Source organism: Erinaceus europaeus, chromosome 12, assembly GCF_950295315.1.
Source record: "Erinaceus europaeus chromosome 12, mEriEur2.1, whole genome shotgun sequence".
Classification (NCBI taxonomy): domain Eukaryota; kingdom Metazoa; phylum Chordata; class Mammalia; order Eulipotyphla; family Erinaceidae; genus Erinaceus; species Erinaceus europaeus.
This window is the reverse complement of record NC_080173.1, coordinates 86,495,318-86,514,713: the sequence shown is the minus strand read 5'-3', so window position 1 is coordinate 86,514,713 and position 19,396 is coordinate 86,495,318. Positions and strand designations below refer to the sequence as shown.

The window sequence follows — 19,396 nt, the reverse complement described above, 5'->3', positions numbered from 1 at the left end:
CTCCGAGACCTCAGCCAATAGCAAAGTTTGGAGGGCTGGACTATGGTGTGTGTCATTCTCGCAGGCAAGTCAGCGGGTGGTCTCACAGCCAATAAGAACGTTGAGAGTGGATGGGGGCGTGTGTCTCTGCCCGCAATCCAATCAACGTACTAGGGCGGTGCCTCCCGCACGTGGATCTGTCACTGTCGGTTGGAGAACTGACCAATGAAAACTTGACGGCGACCTGCAGAGCCAATGGTAGCAGTGCTGGGGCCGAGCGGCCGCACGCGGCGCGGGCATGGGTCGGCGTCCTTAGGCCAATAAGCTGGAGGGGCGTGGCTCCCCGACGGTGGGCGGGCCTGTGGGAGAGAGTCCGAGTTGTTCTTGTCCTAGTAGCCGAGACGTTGGACTCTGAGCGCGCCGAATGGTGAGTACTTGGGGTCGGGGGTGGGGGACGCCGCGGCTATCGCTCTGGGCTTTTTTGGGGGTGGTGTGTCTGTGGACGGGGGTCGGGTCTGGTAACGTATGGACAGTGGGAATGCATGGCGGTGGGAACTCTGATGGTTGAAAGGTGTAGGCTGCAAACTCGGCTGTATATATAGCTGTAGGACGAGAGTCACTGACATCAGATCCCTCCCCGCCTAGAGACTCGACAGTTTGAGGGGGGATCCTCCGAATACCTCAGAAGTTTGAGAGATACGAGACCAAGGCTTCCAGGGAGGATGGGGTCGGTAACCCCTGAGAGCAGGTCGGGAATGGTCCAGTGTGTGCTTGCTGTTTTGGTAGGTGCCTAAAGCACGTGAGAAAAGGAGGGTCTCCGAAACAGGAGGGGGGCCCAGGGAGAGCAGGTGGGAGGATCCCAAAGGGCTGATATTATTTGAGAAACGGTGATATGACTTATGTGAGTCTGAGCTAGTTATATCAAGACTCTGAATGTCGTGTGTGTGTGTGTGTGTGTGTGTGTGTGTGTGTGTGTGAGAGAGAGAGAGAGAGAGAGAGAGAGAGACAGACACACCTGGAATCCTTGCCAGTATGTGCTGCGGTTGTGCAGGTATCTATGCACGTGTCTCCCTAAGTCCCTGGAGGTGAGGAAGCACCACCCCGGTGTCGTGGTGTCTGTACAGTCAGGCCTGTGGTAAAATGAGCTGGAGTAAGGTGGAAGATCAAAGAAGTGGGGTTCCCAAGACATGCCGGTGGCTGCTAGAGTGATCTCAAGAGTATGTGAAAAACTAAGGCTATCCTGTTTCAAAGGGTATGTGAAGTACCGCCTGAGTGTTTCTCTATCCAGCTCAAGGAAGAGGAGAGAGGCTAGGGTCTATGTTCCAGGCAGTTAGAATCCTCAGGACATTCGAGACACTGAGGACCCCCAATTCTGGGTAATGGCTCAACCTCTTTTCTCGCGCATCTCCAAGAAGCTTCTCCAGTGCAGTGGGGGCTGGGCTTGGACCTAGGTGGTGTATGGCAAAACAGGCACTCTCCCAGGTGAGCTGTCTTCCTCACCCAGCTCGCCCTTCTTCCCTGAAGGCAAGAAGCCAGAATGACAGTCCATAGGCAGGGGTCAGAGCTGAACCCAGGCTTGATTTGTCAACTAGCCTAAACCTTGTGGAATAGGCATAATACTCATTTCACGGGATTGCCCTGGGGATTAAACAAAATAAAATAATGTGGGGTCGGACTGTAGCGCAGCGGGTTAAGCACACATGGCACGAAACTTGAGGAGTGACATAAGGATCCCGGTTCAAGCCCCCCGGCTCCCCACCTGCAGGGGGGTTGCTTCACAGGTGGTGAAGCAGGTCTGCAGGTGTCTGTCTTTCTCTCCCCTTCTTTGTCTTCTCCTCTTCTCTCCATTTCTCTCTGTCCTATCCGGCAACAATGACATCAATAACAACAACAATAATAATAACGACAACAATGATAAAAACAAGGGCAATAAAAATAAAATATTTTTTAAAAACAGGGAGTCGGGCGGTAGCGCAGGTCGTGCAAAGTGCAAGGACTGGCATAAGAATCCTGGTTGGAGCCCCCGACTCCCCACCTGCAGAGGAGTCACTTCACAGGCGGTGAAGCAGGTCTGCAGATGTCTGTCTTTCTCTCCCCCTCTCTGTCTTCCCCTCCTCTCTCCATTTCTTTCTGTCATATCCAACAACGACGATATCAATAACAACAATAATAACTACAACAATAAAACAAGGGCAACAAAAGGGAGTAAATAAATATTAATAAAATAAAATAATGTATGGAAAGTTTTTAGTATAATCCCTGGGACTTTTTTATGTCTATAGGGAGACAAATCACTAGTGACAAGGTGAGGGATTTATATGAATGTTCTTGTTGGGAACTATTCATTCTCACATTCTCGTTTTCCTACAAGTTTCGGTAACTCTTGGTTCTTCTGGTCTTCAGGCACCAGTCCCAAACCCTCCTTCCTTTTTTTTTTTCTTTTTTCTTCTCCCAGGATTCAGGCCCCAAGCTGGGTCGTTTGCTCTTAGCTCAGCTTCTTTATCCTAGAGTCATTCTCTTCCCTGTCGCTTCTCCTTCTTGCCTCTCTCCATAGTAAGTTGAGATTCGGCCTTCAAGCGGGCTTCTGGGAAGGAGCAAAGGTGCGAGTTCTCTCGCAGAGCCTCGGCCTCCAACTTCTCCCTCTCGTCTCTTTGGTACTGGACCCGCAGATGTGTACAGTTTGGGAAAGGAGGAAAGACAGTGCCTGGAGCTGTGGGAACAGCGGAGGGGTGGGCGGATCCTAGTGTTTTGTAGAGATCTAGGCGTAGGGCGGGGGACCCCCTCTTCCTAATCACCTCTCCAGGAATCCCTGGAGTTGGGAATGGGACAGTAGCAGTTGGGCTGGGGGAGGAGCCCAGACTGGGTGCTTACACTGGGCCACCAGCCAAGAGAACATGATGTTCCCAAGTGCGCTGGCCGCCGCCCTCCCGGCCTGGCCGCTTCCCAAACCGCTGCCTCTGCAGCCTCTCTGCCCCACATTCCCGGCCGCCTCGCTCCGCCCCCGGCCTCCGCTTTGACGTCACGGCCGCTCCCGCCCCCTCGCGTTCATTGACGGCAGCAGGGCCGGTTACTGTGGGGACCGTGAGGCTGGGCAGCCGGGGCCTAGGAAAGCAGGAGGGGGCTGCGTGGAAGAGACGATGTGGAGATGGAGTCGGGAGAGCGAAAACTGGGCGTGTCAGGGAAGAACACACCGAACGGACTGAGAACTGGGGAGGAGGCAGAAAGGATGTTTCCAGTGAAAGGTTTTCAAAATGAGCCAAGGGACAGGGTCACAGTGTGAGCTAGAGGCACATTTTCAAGGAAAGGCAAATGAGAATCGGGGCGCCTCCTTTGTTTCCCCTGTTTTTGTTTGCTTGTTGTTTTCCCTTTGGATTTTCTGGGTGTCCCAGCTTTTCCACAGAGTCCTCACTGGACTCTTCCCACCTTGGAGAGCACCATTGTTCAACAGAGCTTAGGACAAGTGACAGTGAGGGGTGTATAGCACAGCTGATTATGTCAGCATCAGCTTGAGGGTTGCCTCTTAACCTGCTGCCCATGTTTCCAGAGAATTAAGAGGAAATTACTCATCCCTGTCCTGGATGGAGGAAGGAAGAGATCTGCGAGACTACAACTCTCCTGGCCCAAACCCCACCTCCCCCATTAGCCCCCCCTTTTTAGGACACAGTGTTTTATTCCCCATGTTAAAAATCATTTTTTGGGGGGTGGGCAGGTGGTGGCGCACCTGGTTAAGTGCACACATTACAGTGTGCAAGGACCCAGGTTCAAGCCCTGGTCTCCATCTGAGGGGCAAAGGCTGCAGGTGTCTCTCTCTTACCTCTCTACCTCCTCTTCCCCTCTCAGTTTCTGTCTCTACCCAATAATGAGTTAGAATATATAGAATTAAAATTTCTCCAGCCTCTTCTTCATTGTTCTGTCCCTCCCGTTTATCCTTTTTAAAAAAATTTTTTTTGTTTAAGAAAGGATTAACCTTTTTTTAAAAAAGAATTTATTTATTTATTTATTCATGAGAAAGATAGGAAGAGAGAAAGAACCTGCCATCACTCTGGTACATGTGCTGCTGGAACTCGGGACCTCATGCTTGAGAGTCTATTGCCTTAGCCACTGCGCCTCCTCCCCGACCACTGTTTATCCTTATTAACAACAAAATGTTTATCAAACATCCTGTGTCTGATCTGTTCTGGGGACTGGAGGATATGATAAAGGGGAAGATGAAATGCTGGACTTCTCTTTTCCTAGTGGTAGAGATCTAAAGTCTTTTCAGCCCCCCTTTGTCTAGTTCCCAGTTGGCCTCTTCTCTCAATGACCCCCCTTTTTTCTGTAGACCTGTCTTCCTGCCGTCCCCCCCCCCCCCCGCAGCTCCCACTTTTGAGGCATTCCTAGCTGTGGGTGGCAGCATCTTCAGAGAAGTAGCAGTAGTCACCACCCAGGCTGCCAGGAGACCTTTTCTGTGATTGGCTACAAGAGCATGTCATTATTTCTCTTTACAGCCTATAGGCTGACTACCGATTGTTTGTAATGATCCCTCTTCCTCCTTCACACATGGATTTTCAACTTCCCGTCTCCTGTCTACAGAATTTGAAAAATATGAAGACATAGGAAGGGACTGAGTAAAATGGTTTTATTATGATGACAAGGATGGGGAAAACCTAGGAAACGTTTGGTCTAGATTCTGTCTGTCCCCTTCCTTCAAGGATCAGTTATCTCATCCAGCTCGACCCACCTCCCAAGGTTTTTCCCCCCAGTCCTTCAAGACCAATGTGTCCCATTTGGCTGGTAAGGCCGGTCAGTTCAGAAAGGAGCACTCATAAGCACCAATGGTAATCCAGGCTATTTCCCTGAGGAGGGAAAGCTTATTTCCCCGCCACCCCCTCCCACACCCACTATTCAGCTATCCTGCGCCCATTGGTTGGGCGGTGGTATCTGGGGCCCTTCAGTCTAGCTCCCGCACCCAGATCCACGTGCACCAGTGTGTGTGACACATCTCTGACCTCAGTGGAAGCCAATAGCCAATCAGGCGCCAAGACGAGATCCCCAGCCAATCGGGGGCGGGGCCTGCGGCTTCGTAGGCAGGAGGCCAGTAAGGGGCAGTGCCTGGCATTATGCAACCCGCCTCCTGGCCCCGCGGAGCTTCCACTCGTCTGCTGGCTCCACCGGCGATGGGCAAGCGGCCGGAGGGTACTCGCGCGGTCAGGTAGGCATTTCCCGGGGCCACCCTGGGGCCGGTGTCTGGCCCAGAGCCAGAACGCCGCCACTTCCAGCCTGATGTGCCGCTTTCGGTCCCTTAGCTCAGATGGCACACCAATAATCCGCCTTCCTTGAGGCAGTCCACCCCTTCCTGCCTCTGAGAACCTAGGCATTCTTCGCTATCCTACTCCAGGAGTCCAAATTTACGTCCAGCTTTGCCACTAACGCCAGTTACCTCGATCCCCCCCTCCAACTCTCAGCCGACCTACTCCCTGCGTTCTTTTTTGTCTCGTGGTCCCTGGTTTTGCCAGGATACCAAGACCCCTTCAGGCTTTCCGCGCTCTCCTTATTTCTCATTCCAATCCCTGGCCCCGCGCCGGTCGTGATGTCAGCCCCAAGCCGTTTCGGGCTGGAACATCCCGTTCCCGGCTCTAGTTCCTGCTATTGGTCACAGCCTTCCCTTTTCTCCAGACGCTTAAAAAAAAAAAAAAGAAAGAAAGAAAGAAACCACTCGAGTATTGGGGGTGTGGTTGAACGGGGAGTAAGGGAAGGGAAGAACTATGTCCTCTGAGTGTGTCTGCTTCGGATGGGGGTGAGGTGTGTGTAAGGGTGGCGAGAAAAGTAGAGGACTGAGGAGAGAGGATTCCTGGGTCTTTGACAATGGCAGGTGCTGACTGGTCCCGGTAGTTGGGACAGGGTGCATGGGCCAGAGAAGGAAACTGCCGTGTCTAATCGATGAGAACAACCGGGATCCAGACGAGAACCACCCAGGCTGGGTGGCTTTTGCTTGGAGAGCGGTGGCGGTTGAGTGTTGCCCTGGGTAGCAGAGTCAACCTCCGGGCCTCCGAGGGTCGCCTCTTCATACGGCCACTGGGCTGTCATGAAATTGGGGATGCATTCGAGGTGGGTGACCCCTGGCCGCACCCTCCGCTGTGGGAATGGGTTGTTTCCCCTGCTTCCGCCGGGAAATGGGGGGAGGGGTCGCCCCTCCCGCGCGCCTCGGTCCCTCCAGCAACCGCTGAGCTCAGCTGCTGACGTCGGTTTCCCTGGCGACCGCAGTGGCGGCGGAAGCGCGTTGTCCGGGCCGCGCAGGTCAGCGCGCATGTGCAGCGGGGGTGGCGTCGCCCCCGGATAAAATTAGCCTGGAGGCCTAAATATAGGAGGTGGCAGATTCACCCCCTGAGCTTTTGGAGTCCTTGGCAGAGTGGGGGCTGGATGGGGAATTTAGGGATGGAAAGGGATCAGGTTCTGATCCATTGTCGTAGTTTTTTTTTTTTTTTTTATTGTTGTTGCAGTTATTAATGTCGTCGTTTTAGATAGGACAGAGAAATGGAGAGAGGAGGGGAAGACAGAGAGGGGGAGAGAAAGAAAGACACCTGCAGACCTGCTTCACCGCCTGTGAAGCGACTCCCTTGCAGGTGGGGAGCCGGGGGCTCAAACCCGGATCCTTACGCCGGTCCTTGCGCTTCGCTACCGCCGACTCCCTGTCGTAGTTTTCATCCACTGCTCACCTTCCCCACATCATGCTGGCAGATGTGGGTAAAGCTTGAGATCTCTTCCTACATCAAGCCCACCCCCTAAAAGAAAGAAAAAGAAAACAAATAGAATGGAAAATGGAACAAATGGAAGTCAAGGTAATACTTGACTTCCATTAGGAAGCTTGAGTCTCATGAGCGAGAGGGCTGGCAGGGAGAGGGCAGACTGAGTGAAACCCAGCTTTCTCTTTTTGGTCTCCCTCTCCAGGTTCTGGCAGTGATCGAACTTCTCAATTTCCCAAAGCTTGGATCTCCCACCTCAATTGCTCAGTCAGGGCTCCTGGTCCACTAGAGCATCCGTGGTGACCTCTTCGCCTTCCTTGTTCTCCTTCTGTGCTCCTCATGGGCCAGAAATGAGTAGCTCCCTAGAAGGGGATGGGGGAGGGGACCCCAGACCTGGGGAATCCTTTGGTCCTGGAGGAACCCCACCCCCTGGCCCTCCACAGCATCGGCCTTGCCCAGACCCCAGTCTGGCTGATGACACTGATGCCAACAGCAATGGCTCCAGCGGCAATGAGTCCAATGGGCCAGAGTCCAGGGGTGCATCTCAGCGGAGCTCACATAGTTCCTCCTCTGGCAATGGCAAGGACTCGGCCCTGCTGGAGACAACTGAGAGCAGCAAGAGGTGTGTATAGAAGCTTGTTAGCGGGTCTAGGAGTGTGTTGGGGTAGGAGGAGACAGGGGAAACTGCTGGCCAGTTTCCCCTCATTTGGAGCCTCTTTCTTCTCTCCTAGCACAAACTCTCAAAGCCCATCCCCACCCAGCAGTTCCATTGCCTACAGCCTCCTGAGTGCCAGCTCAGAGCAGGACAACCCATCTACCAGCGGCTGCAGGTTTGTGGAATGAAGGCTGGGAGATGGTGCTGGGGGTCTGGGCCATGCTCTAGGGCTAGTAGCTCTTCTTTTAATATGTATTTCTTTTTTTAAAAAATACTTATTCCCTTTTGTTGCCCTTTTTGTTGCTTTTATTGGTGTAGTTATTGTTGTTGTTATTGTTGGATAGGACAGAGAGAAATGGAGAGAGGAGGGGAAGACAGAGAGGGGGAAAGAAAGATAGACACCTGCAGACCTGCTTCACTGCCTGGGCAAGTGACTCCCCTGCAGGTGGGGAGTTGGGGCTTGAACCAGGATCCTTAGGCCAGTCCTTGTGCTTTGCGCCACCTGCACTTAACCAGCTGCACTACTGCCCGACTCCTGGCTAGTAGCTTTTCTTTCTAACTTCTTTCTTCCCTGTGGCCCCTGCAGCAGTGAACAGTCAGCCCGGGCAAGGACCCAGAAGGAACTTATGACTGCATTGCGGGAGCTCAAGCTTCGACTGCCACCAGAACGTCGGGGCAAGGGCCGCTCTGGGACCCTGGCCACACTACAGTACGCACTGGCCTGTGTTAAGCAGGTGCAAGGTAAGTGGCGCCTCCTGGGAGGATATCCCTAAACTATTATGGTGGTAGGGTGTCGGGTCTGGGCAAGGGGCAGTCTTTTCACTGAATGTCCCACTCCTCTCACTCCACAGCCAACCAGGAATACTACCAGCAGTGGAGCCTGGAGGAGGGGGAATCTTGTGCAATGGACATGTCTACCTATACTTTGGAGGAACTGGAGCACATCACATCTGAGTACACCCTTCGCAACCAGGTCAGTTGCAGCCTGGCCAACCCTCCCTCCCTCCCTCCTGCCCTGCCTCTACCCCCACAGCTCCTGAATCTGTTCTCATCCTCACTTTTCTGCCTAGGACACCTTCTCCGTGGCTGTCTCCTTCCTGACAGGCCGCATCATCTACATTTCGGAGCAGGCAGGTATCTTACTGCGCTGCAAGCGGGATGTGTTCCGAGGTGCCCGATTCTCAGAGCTGCTGGCTCCTCAGGATGTGGGCGTCTTCTATGGTTCCACTGCCCCATCCCGTCTGCCCACCTGGGGTGCTGGGGCCGCAGCAGGTGAGATCCCAAAGTGCTTGGTAGGAGGGGTGTGTGTGAGCAGTCTCAGGGAAACACCTGCCCTGAGGGACCAGGGGACCTGAGTTTCCTTGTTGGGACCTTCTTAGCCTGGGGATGGGTGGAGGTCATGCTTACCATCCTCCTGATGTGTCCCAGGTTCAGGCCTCAAGGATTTCACCCAGGAGAAGTCTGTTTTCTGCCGTATCAGGTAGGTGGAAAAGCAGGCCCCGTCCCACCTTCCACACACACTGCTGCTTTACTCTGTTGCTGCGACTTTGAGGTGGAGGGTGGGTGGCCATCCACTAGTAGTCCGTAATGCCTTTCTCTCTCTTGTTAGAGGAGGTCCTGACCGTGACCCAGGGCCCTGGTACCAGCCATTCCGCTTAACCCCATATGTGACCAAGATCCGGGTCACAGATGGTGCCCCCGCACAGCCCTGCTGCCTGCTTATCGCAGAACGTGTCCACTCGGGTTATGAAGGTGAACAAGCCAAGGGCCCTGCCTGCTGGTCTGTGGGGAAGGGTGGCTCACCTCTAGGGTAGCAGTGAGGCAGCATGAGCTTGGGAGGAATGACTAACTCCTCGATTTTGAAGCAGGAGAAGATAAGATAAGGGATAAGGTCTGAATCCCTTTGATTTTAACTTTAATATTATTATTGAGGAAGAGAGGACAACCAGAGCAGCACTCTGGCACATACTATGCTGGGGTCAAACTCAGGACCTCATGCTTGTTAGTTCCACACTTTATCCACTGTGCCACTTCCTGGGCCGCTAAATTGTCTTTATTTTTAATTTTTTTTTTCAGTAACCTCGGTGCTTGCACTGTGAATCCACTGCTCTTGGAGGCTATTTTTCCCCTTTTGTTGCCCTTGTAGTTTATCGTTGTTATTACTATTGTTGTTATTGCTGTCGTTGTTGGATAGGACAGAGAGAAATGGAAAGAGGAGAAGACAGAGAGGGGGAGAGAAAGATAGACACCTGCAGACCTGCTTCACCACTTGTGAAGCGACCCCCCCTGCAGGTGGGGAGCTGGGGGGCTTGAATTGGGATGCTTACACCAGTCCTTGAGCTTTGTGCCATGTGTGCTTAACCTGCTGCGCTACTGCCCAGCCCCGTTTTTAATTTTTAATGCAATTTTGGAGATTAGACTCAGGGTCTCTGCACACACATTAGCACTGAGCCACCTCCCCAGCTCACTCAAATACTTTTATTGTTTTTCTTCTATTAAAAAATATTTATTTATGAGAAAGGAAGAGAGAGAACCAGAGCATAATTCTAGCATATGCGATGCTAGGGACCGAACTTAGGATCTCATGCTTGAGTCCACTGGGTTGCTTTTTTTCCCCTTGGTCCATCAAGTGAGACAATAAAGCACCATCTATCTATGATATTCTCTTTGCATCTCTCATTGTAATGCCAGGAATCAGACCCAGGGCTTCCTTCCAAAGAAGGTTCTACCTTTGAGCCACTTCTGAAGCCTCCCCTCCCCCCTTTAGTGGTGGAGGTGGATAAGAGCCCTGAGTTAGAAGAGGGCAAAGAAGAATGCTTTGGTTCTCAGTTCCATTGCTGGTATGAGGCACAAAAATAATGCAGACCAGAAGGTTCAGGGCAGAGCTATGGAAAAATTCCTAGCCAGCCTAGGCCCCTGGCAGTGTGTAAGGTGGAATGGCTGGGCCATTCTATATGAAATCCAGTGTCTACATTTTCTGTGCATAGCTCCCCGGATCCCACCTGATAAGAGGATCTTCACCACACGGCACACACCCAGCTGCCTCTTCCAGGACGTGGATGAAAGGTAAGGTCAGAACCTGGAGGAAAAGGCATCGGGCAGAGCTGAGGCCATGGACACGCTGATGCCATCTCCCATTTCAGGGCCGCCCCACTGCTGGGCTATCTCCCCCAGGACCTCTTGGGGGCCCCAGTGCTCCTGTTTCTGCATCCTGAGGACCGCCCTCTCATGCTGGCCATCCACAAGAAGAGTGAGTTATCATCTTGCTGTCTTCCTGCTATTTCCAGGGCATCTGACTAGCCATTCTTGTGGTTATCTGTCAGTGCATTGGTCTCCTGGATCTCTATTGGGTGGTCTTTCCCTTGCTAAGCTTTTCCTCTCACAGACCCTCCCCCCCACCTCATTTCTCATTCCCATTAGTCCTGCAGCTGGCTGGTCAACCTTTTGACCACTCACCTATCCGTTTCTGTGCTCGTAATGGGGAGTATGTCACCATGGACACCAGCTGGGCCGGCTTTGTGCACCCGTGGAGCCGCAAGGTAGCCTTTGTGTTGGGCCGCCACAAAGTACGCACGTAAGTGACCAGTGCCTCTAGACCTGGTGCTTGGGAGTGGACGACAAAGTGGGGGAAGACAGGTCTTGACTTACTCTTCCTTACCCTGCAGGGGACCCCTGAATGAGGATGTGTTCACTCCCCCTGCCCCCAGCCCAGCTCTGTCCCTGGACCCTGATATCCAGGAGCTGTCTGAGCAGATACACCGCCTGCTCTTACAGGTGAGAACTGAGGAGAGAGGCCTGAGGAAATGAGGAAGGGTGTGGTGGCTAGGCTGTAGGCTGCTAACATGTCCCTTTCTTTATCTTAGCCTGTGCACAGCCCCAGCCCCACGGGGCTCTGTGGAGTAGGCACTGTGACTTCCCCAGCCCCTCTCCTCAGCCCTGGATCCTCCAGTGATAGCAATGGGGGAGATACAGAAGGACCAGGGCCTCCCGCCCCGGTGAGTGTCCCTCTCCTCCTGCACCCTCTGGCTTCCCATTCTCCCATCCTGCTGGGGATCCCTATTGCCTACCCACCCATACCTTCTTGTACCTCCTCTACCCTGAGCCCCTGACTGGGTACCCCAATACTGCCCTGCTCTGTGTCACAGGTGACCTTCCAGCAAATCTGTAAGGATGTCCATCTGGTGAAGCACCAGGGGCAGCAGGTCTTTATTGAGTCCCGTACTAGGCCTCCAGCCCGGCCCCGCCTCCCTGGTGAGTAGGTGAGGGTGTGAGTAAGGAAGGAATGAGAGCTGGGAAACCCGAGTTGCTGTCTAAACCCAGAAGAGCTTTTCTCTCCTTGCTCTCAAGCTACAGGCACATTCAAGGCCAAGACCTTTGCCTGCCAGCCCCCAGCCCCAGAGCTGGACATTGCCCCTGCTCCAGTCCAGGTTTCATTAGCCTTGGCTCCAGAGGAATCTGAAAAGAAAGAGACCCCCACCTCCTCCTACCAGCAGATCAACTGCCTTGACAGCATTCTTCGGTAAGGCCATCCTGGCGCCTTCTGCCTGGGCCCTGGCTCTGCCCCAGCCCAGAGGCTGCCCTCACATTCATGGGTGCATTCCCAGGTACCTGGAGAGCTGCAACATCCCCAGCACAACCAAGCGTAAATGTGCCTCCTCCTCCTCCTGCACCACCTCCTCAGCCTCTGACGATGACAAGCAGAGGACAGGTCCAGTTCCTGTGGAGGCCAAGAAAGGTAAACACCTAGTACTTGCTCTGATCCTACTGTCCCATCTTGTTCTACCTTGTCTCCCTTCCAACCTTCATATCTCCAGAATCCTCCCTGCCTTCAATCCATCACCCTCCTCCCTGGGGTTCACTCTCCTAATCTCCTGGTGGGGGCAAGGGTGGTAACACACAGCCATCTCTTCGCACAGATCCATCGTCGGCAGTGCTGTCTGGGGAGGGGGCCACCCCTCGGAAGGAGCCAGTGGTGGGAGGCACCTTGAGCCCGCTCGCCCTGGCTAATAAGGCAGAGAGTGTGGTGTCCGTCACCAGTCAGTGTAGCTTCAGCTCCACCATCGTCCATGTGGGAGACAAGAAGCCCCCGGAGTCGGGTATGGGCATGGAGTAAGGGGGTAGACAGTGCTCAGCTCCACTTGATTGGCCAGCCAGAGCTCCCTCCCACCTACCCTTTTCCCTCTACCTCCATCCCTAACAGAGAGAAGCCCTCCCTCTCAGATCCCCCCATCCAGCCTCCTGCATTCTTACTGTCAATTTACAAAGTTGGGGATGGGAGGAGGGGTGTCTGAAGGCAAGGACTGTTGAACCCTCTGAAGGGTCCCGGAGCACTGACCTTGGAAATTGTGTGAGGGGAGGGCAAGGAATGGGCTGCTTTTCTAATGCGAGTCTTGAATGTGTCATCCAAGGAGAGTGTCCCCTGGAGTCTCTTCTCCCCATCCCCAACCCCCCATCCTCTGTCAACTTAGTACCTACCCCTTTGCATGAAGAGGGTCCAAGGCCATCCCTTCTCAGGGAAGTGGTTAAGAGATGCACTAGGGCCGCAGTTGGTCTGTGGGGCTGAGATCAGGGGTTGGCTAAGTCATCTGATGGGAGAGTGTGGTGTGGATTTGTGAACTCCCTAGGTGACTCCATAACCTTTGTCTCACTTTAACTTTCTTAGACATCATCATGATGGAAGATCTCCCTGGCCTGGCTCCAGGCCCAGCCCCCAGCCCAGCCCCCAGCCCCATCGTAGCTCCTGACCCAGCCCCAGATGCCTACCGACCGGTGGGTCTGACCAAGGCTGTGCTGTCCCTGCACACACAGAAGGAGGAGCAGGCCTTCCTCAGCCGCTTCCGTGACCTTGGCAGGCTGCGTGGACTGGATGGCTCCTCCACAGCCCCCTTGGCTCCTGGTGAGCAAGATAGCTACCTTGGACCTCCTCGTACCCTGCCTCTTGCCTGCTTCAGGACCAGACTGTCATGGGAGAGGGGGTTCTTGAGGGAGATGTCGCTGTTGCCTCCACCACCAGAACCCTGCCTAGGGCCAGGCCCCTTGTTAGCCTCTCCCCACGAGGCCCGGCTTTCAGGCTGCAGCCAGAGGAAATCTACATAGACTCTGGGCTGAACACAGGCAAGGAGGGCAGGGCCATCCGTGGGTGGGACTGGGGCTTCAAGTGCAGGTGGCAGCCCTCTAGGTGCCCGAGGGAGGCCACTTGCAGGCTGGCGCAGGACTCAGGACTGGGCTTTTCTGTGCGCCTCTTCGCTCCACTGTGAGCTAGGCAGAGCACGGCCCTGACTGGCAGGAGGAGCGCCCAGGCTGTTGGTGCCTGCAGGATTTTGGCAGAGGGACCAGAGCTGCTTGACCCTTCATCCATGGACCCACCTTGGCTCTTCCCATCTGCCTGTGTGCCTTGGTCTTCTGCACACCCCTGGCTCGACTCCTTGTAACCTTTTCTTTCCCTACTCCTTTCTGAATAAATCCCCCTGTCCCTGCCCCTGCCTCTTGTGATTCTTCCCTGAACACTTTCCTGTCCCCACCCCACCCCCGGCCCCCTCTATTTCTGTGTTGGCCAGGAAGCCAAACTCTAGGGGTCTTCAACTACCCTCTCCCTGGTTACCGTGTCAGGCCAGCTGGGGTGGCAGGGTGCTCACCTCTCGGCCGAGGCCCTTGATAACCCTGGTCTCTCCCCACAGGCTGTCACCACGGCCCCACACCCCATGGCCGTCGACACCACTGCCGATCCAAAGCTAAGCGCTCACGCCACCACCAGACCCCCCGGACTGAAGCCCCCTGCTATGTCAATCACCCCTCACCTGTGCCGCCCTCTGCCCCCTGGCCCCCACCACCAACCACTACCCCCTTCCCAGCTGTGGTCCAGCCATACCCCCTCCCAGTGTTCTCCCCCAGAGCAGGAGCCCAGACTCTTCCCCCTGCCCCCACATCAGTGTCCCCTGCAGCTTTCCCTGCCCCCTTAGTGACCCCAATGGTAGCCTTGGTGCTCCCTAACTATCTGTTCCCTACCCCAACCAGCTATCCCTATGATGTACCCCAGGTCCCTGCTGAGGGGCCTCCTACCCCTGCCTCCCATTCTCCTTCTCCATCCCTGCTCCCCTTACCCCCCAGCCCTCCCAACCGCCCAGACTCTCCACTGTTCAACTCAAGATGCAGCTCCCCACTCCAGCTGAATCTGCTGCAGCTTGAGGAGCTTCCCCGAGCTGAGGGGAGTGCTGTTATAGGGGGCCCTGGGAGCAGTGTTGGGCCCCCACCTCCCAGTGAGGAGGCTGCTGAGCCAGAGGCCAGACTGGTGAGCACCAACTCGACCCCTGCATCCTCTTAACACTGCCCCCCTGCCCTCCCCCTTGCTTCTCCCTCACTTTTGAGTTCCTCCTACCCTTCCCTGCCCAGTGTCTCAGCCTCTAGCCAACTGTATGATGGGGTGGGAGACCCCAGCTGAATGAGGCTGAAATGGGCTGCCTCATCAGTGAAGTGGGGACAGTCCTGTCTGTCTGACGGGGGTTGACATACCGATAACTTCTGAGAGCAAATCTGACACTTGGAAGGGTCCAGCGTCACATTCCTACTCCTACTTTTTGCCAGCTTTCCTCTCTCATCCTGGCCCCGCTGAGACCACTTGGGTTGGGTCTTCGCATTCCACCAGTGGGAGCAACTGAAGGGAAATTAGGGTGTTGATCCCTCAATCCCTCACTGTCCTTCCTCCAGGTGGAGGTAACTGAGTCCTCCAACCAGGATGCCCTTTCGGGCTCCAGTGACCTGTTGGAGTTGCTGCTGCAAGAGGACTCTCGGTCTGGCACCGGCTCTGCTGCCTCGGGCTCCTTGGGCTCTGGCATGGGCTCTGGGTCTGGTTCAGGCTCCCATGAAGGGGGCAGCACCTCTGCCAGTATCACACGTGAGTGTCCTCCTTCCAGCACCTCCCAGGGTAGATCAGTGACTGGGGTGTTGGGAAGTTAGGGGCCCCTTGGCTGAGTAGCCTGGGCCCATACCCGGCTTCCCAAGGCTTGTGGGTAGCCATGTGGCCTTGAGGGAGGTTCCTGGGGTGAGAGTGCTGGCCAGCCTGACTCCATTGGTCGGTCTCCCGCCCCACAGGCAGCAGTCAAAGCAGCCACACAAGCAAGTACTTTGGCAGCATCGACTCTTCTGAAGCTGAGACTGGTGCTGCCCAGGTTAGGGCTGAGCCCGGGGACCAGGTCATTAAGTATGTGCTCCAGGATCCCATCTGGCTGCTCATGGCCAATGCTGACCAGCACGTCATGATGACCTACCAGGTGCCCTCCAGGTGAGGAGTTTCAGAGGCCAACTCCAACTCCCTTTCAGAAGGTGGAAAGGTGGCTCATCCTCACCGCCCTACTAACTTGGGCTTTTCTTTGTTTTCTTTTTTTTTTGGGGGGGGTTGAGTCTACCCTGGGGCTCCCATCATGTCCCCTGCTCCTTAGAGCCCTGTCATCAGTTTCTTCTAGAATGAAGGTGGTTTTTCTGGTCTTGGAGATTCTAGAGCACTGGTTCAGGGGAGGAGCAGGAGGTAGTAGGTGGGGGGCGCTGGGGCAGAGGAAGAATGTCAGCCTTGTGGGCTCGGACCTGGCTCCTAGCCTCTGCCTTCTGAACTCTCCCCTGAGCAGGGATGTGGCCTCTGTGCTGAAGCAGGATCGGGAGAGGCTCCGTGCCATGCAGAAGCAGCAGCCTAGGTTCTCAGAGGATCAGCAGAGAGAGCTGGGGGCTGTGCACTCCTGGGTTCGAAAGGGCCAGCTTCCACGGGCCCTTGATGTGATGGTAAGAGAAATCTGAACTAGAAGGGGAAAGAGAGAAATTCAGCCCAGATTGAAGTGTTGGAGGCTAAGGGATGCTTCTGTGTCTGGGCATTGTCATTATTATAATTATTTATTATTTTTGTGGGCTAGGGCCTCACACAGTTGCAGTTTCATTGTTCTAGGCCACTTTTTCATTCAGTGGCTAACAAGAGAGAAGAGATGGTACAGTACTGGAGGGTTTTGTTTTTGCCTTCAGGGTTATCTCTGGGGCGTGGTGCTGGTACTGTGAATCCACTGCGCCTGGAAGCCATTTTTTCCTTTAAAAAAAGATTTTTTTTTTATTGGACAGGACAGAGAAATTAAAAGAAGATGAGAAGATAGGAGAAGAGAAAGGTAGACACCTACAGACTGACTTAACTGCTTGTGAAACAATCCCCCTGCAGGTGGGGTGCCGGGGGCTCGAACCAGGATCCTTATACAGGTCCTTGTGCTTCATACTACGTGCACTGAACCCGGTGTACCACTGCCTGCCTCTCTGGAGCTTTCTCTAGTGCCATATATATTACCTCCCAGTTGTAGCATTTCCCATGTGACACTGGAGTTCAAACCTGGGCTGCAAGCTTGGTGTATGGCAGGGACCCTACCTGTGAACTCTCTCTCCAGCCCAGAATCATTATTTTGAAGAATATTAATTTGGCCAGGCAGTGGAGCACCCAGCTGAGTGTACATATTGCCAAGCACAAGGACCCAGGTTCAAGCCCCGTTCCCCACCTGCAGGGGGGACACCCCACAAGTGGTGAAGCAGGTCTGCAGGTGTTTCTCCTTCTTTCCCCTTTATCTCCTCTTCCTCTTTCAATTTCTGTCATAAATAAATAGGAAAAACAGCTGCTGGGAGCAGTGGATTCGTACCAAGCTCCAGGGATAATCCTGAGGGTAAAAAAAAAAAAAAAGCCAGGTGGTAGCACACCTGGTTAAGCACACACATTACAGTGCGCAAAAGACCTGAGTTCAAGCCCCTTGTCCCCACCTTCAGGAGGAAAGCTTCACAAGTGGTGAAGCAAGGCTGCAGGTTTCTCTCTGTCTCTCTCCCTGTTTCCTCCTCCCCTCTTCATTTTTCTGTCTATCCAAAAATAAATAAAAATTAATAAAAACAACAGCCAAAAAGATGTTAATTCGTGGAGGTGGCGCAGTAGATAAAATGTTGGACCCTCAAGCACATGAGGTCCTGAGTTCAATCCCTGGCAGCACATGTACCAGAGTGATGTCTTGTTCTTTCTCTCCTCCTGTCCCTCTCATTAGTAAATAAATAAGGGGTCAGGTGGTAGCACAGAGGGTTAAGTGCACCTGGTGCGAAGCGCAAGGACCAGCATAAGGATCCCGGTTCGAGCCCCGCTTCCCACCTGTAGGGGGGCCACTTCACAAATGATGGAGCAGGTCTGCAGGTGTCTGTCCTTATTTCCCCCTCTCTGTCTTCCCTTCCTCTCTTGATTTCTCTCTGTCTTATCCAACAACAATGACATCAGTAACAACAATAATAATAACCACAACAACGATAAGACAACAAGAGGAAAAGTAAATAAATACCTAATAAACAAATACATTTTATAAAAGAATGTTAATTCAAGTTGGTTGCTGGGTTATGAAGTACTAAATCACATGAGTTTATACATATACTTTCCAAGTCTAGCCTGCTTTTTAAATTATTATTATTATTCCTTTATTGGGGGATTAATGTTTTACAGTCGACAGTAAATACAATAGTTTGTACATGCATAACATTTTTCAGTTCTCCACATAATAATACAACCCCTACTAGGTCTTCTGCCATCCTGCTCCAGGACCTGAACTCTCCACCACTCACCCCAGAGTCTTTTACTTTGGTAGCCTATGTTAGTGTACATTGCCAATGTCCTAAAGTGGAGTTCAGAGACAGGGTCAAATGCATTTTCCAACTTTGTTGGGCCCTGTGTGCATTTGTCTACACTAGGGGGGTACACTTTGGGATATACTCTTGGGCTGGAGGACAGGGAGCTAGGGTAGCATATGAGAAAGACATATTCTGCCTAACTCAATCATCCTCTTCTCTTTCAAGGCCTGTGTGGACTGTGGAAGTAGCAGCCAAGACCCCAGCCACCCCAGTGACCCACTTTTCTCAGAACTGGATGGACTGGGGCTGGAGCCCATGGAGGAGGGTGGAGGGGATGGGGGTGGTCCTGGTGGTGAGGGTGCAGGTGGAGATGAGACCCAGGTCCAAGCTGACGCTAGGGTTTCAAGCTCTCAAGACTTAGCCATGGAGGAAGAGGAACAAGGTGGGAGTTCGTCCGGTCCAGCCTTACCTGCCACAGAAAACGGCACCAGCTAAAACTACATCTGTGGGGCACCTCTGGGAGTGCAGAAGACGTTTCCTTGTCCCACCAACCCTCAGAACTCTGATGGGCTGGACCAACCAATCTGAAAACTGCCCCAGTTTTTCCCGCTGTAGGGGGCTGGACCTCTGTCACCAGCCTGGGATCTAGGGGGTACCTCTGACCACTTAAGGAACAGAGGGTGGAACTCTCCAGTCCAGCTCAGAGCAAGGTTGCTGACAAGCTGCTGAAGTCGACTCTCCAAATCCCAGCTGAGCCCAAGTCCCAGTTTCGAGGATTGGAGCTACACTTATTTATTGGGGGAACAGCCCTCTCTCCCTCCTTCAGATGGTGGAGGAGGGTTGGAGGCCCATGCAGGACCCAGCTGTCCAAACCCCTAGCTGCTCCAGGGTAGGGGAGGTTGGTGGACCATGGAGTCCCTGGTGCTGCCCCTCAGGTGGGACCCAGATGTTCTCAGCTGTACCCTCTACCGATGGCATTTGTGTTTTTTGATATTGTGTCTGTTGTTTTTTTTTAAATACAAAAAACAAACAAAAACATGACTTTGTGGAATAAAGTTTGGGGGTTGGGTTAAGGAAGAACTCTGAGGAAGTGTGACCTCTTTCCGGAAAGGATTTAGTGAGAGTGGGCAATTCTCTCTGTGTCATGCTTCTTCCCTGCACATCCTTTCTATTTGATGAGACTTGGTGAAGCTATTAAATCTCCATCAAATTCAGACGCTACCTTCATACCTAACCTTAGGATAGCTCGTTTTGTGAGAAGCAACTTGTGGCAAATGGCTTAGGTCAGGTCCAGCATCAGTCACGGATACCTGAGGGAGAGAAAGCCCACTTAAACTGGTGATAATTTGAAACACTGGAGGGTATTTGACTTCTTGGTCACCATCTGGGAGAGGGATCTTTAGCAGAGCAGTCTAGGTGGTCAGGG

At 53.4% G+C, this 19,396-nt stretch overlaps 1 protein-coding gene across 4 annotated transcripts; it reads left to right on the top strand.

The window, feature by feature from the left end:
- Positions 1-322: 322 nt before the first annotated feature.
- PER1 (period circadian regulator 1) lies at positions 323-19,050 on the top strand. 4 transcript variants are annotated; one of them, XM_060204370.1, is made up of 23 exons: positions 323-406; positions 6,907-7,323; positions 7,433-7,531; positions 7,943-8,097; positions 8,208-8,329; positions 8,427-8,628; positions 8,785-8,836; positions 8,966-9,108; positions 10,344-10,422; positions 10,500-10,606; positions 10,777-10,930; positions 11,022-11,130; positions 11,220-11,351; positions 11,502-11,607; positions 11,704-11,875; positions 11,961-12,091; positions 12,273-12,452; positions 13,019-13,252; positions 14,034-14,644; positions 15,061-15,247; positions 15,445-15,634; positions 15,975-16,125; positions 18,196-19,050. In XM_060204370.1, exons 2-23 carry the CDS (start codon positions 7,052-7,054, stop codon positions 18,463-18,465), a joined length of 3,858 nt encoding a protein of 1,285 aa, XP_060060353.1. In that variant the 5' UTR covers positions 323-406; positions 6,907-7,051; the 3' UTR covers positions 18,466-19,050. The 4 variants fall into 4 exon arrangements, with proteins under 4 accessions (XP_060060353.1, XP_060060354.1, XP_060060355.1 ...); XM_060204371.1 differs by lacking the exon at positions 323-406 and adding an exon at positions 4,457-5,170; XM_016188301.2 differs by lacking the exon at positions 323-406 and adding an exon at positions 5,207-6,066.
- The last annotated feature ends 346 nt before the right edge of the window (positions 19,051-19,396 follow it).

Coding starts and splice junctions, on each gene's coding strand:
- PER1 (XM_060204370.1), top strand. CDS start 7,052: ATGAGTAGCTCCCTAGAAGGGGATGGGGGAGGGGACCCCAGACCTGGG. Junction 11,131..11,219: donor TACACCGCCTGCTCTTACAG/GTGAGAACTGAG, acceptor TCTTTATCTTAG/CCTGTGCACAGCCCCAGCCC. Junction 14,645..15,060: donor CTGAGCCAGAGGCCAGACTG/GTGAGCACCAAC, acceptor TCCTTCCTCCAG/GTGGAGGTAACTGAGTCCTC.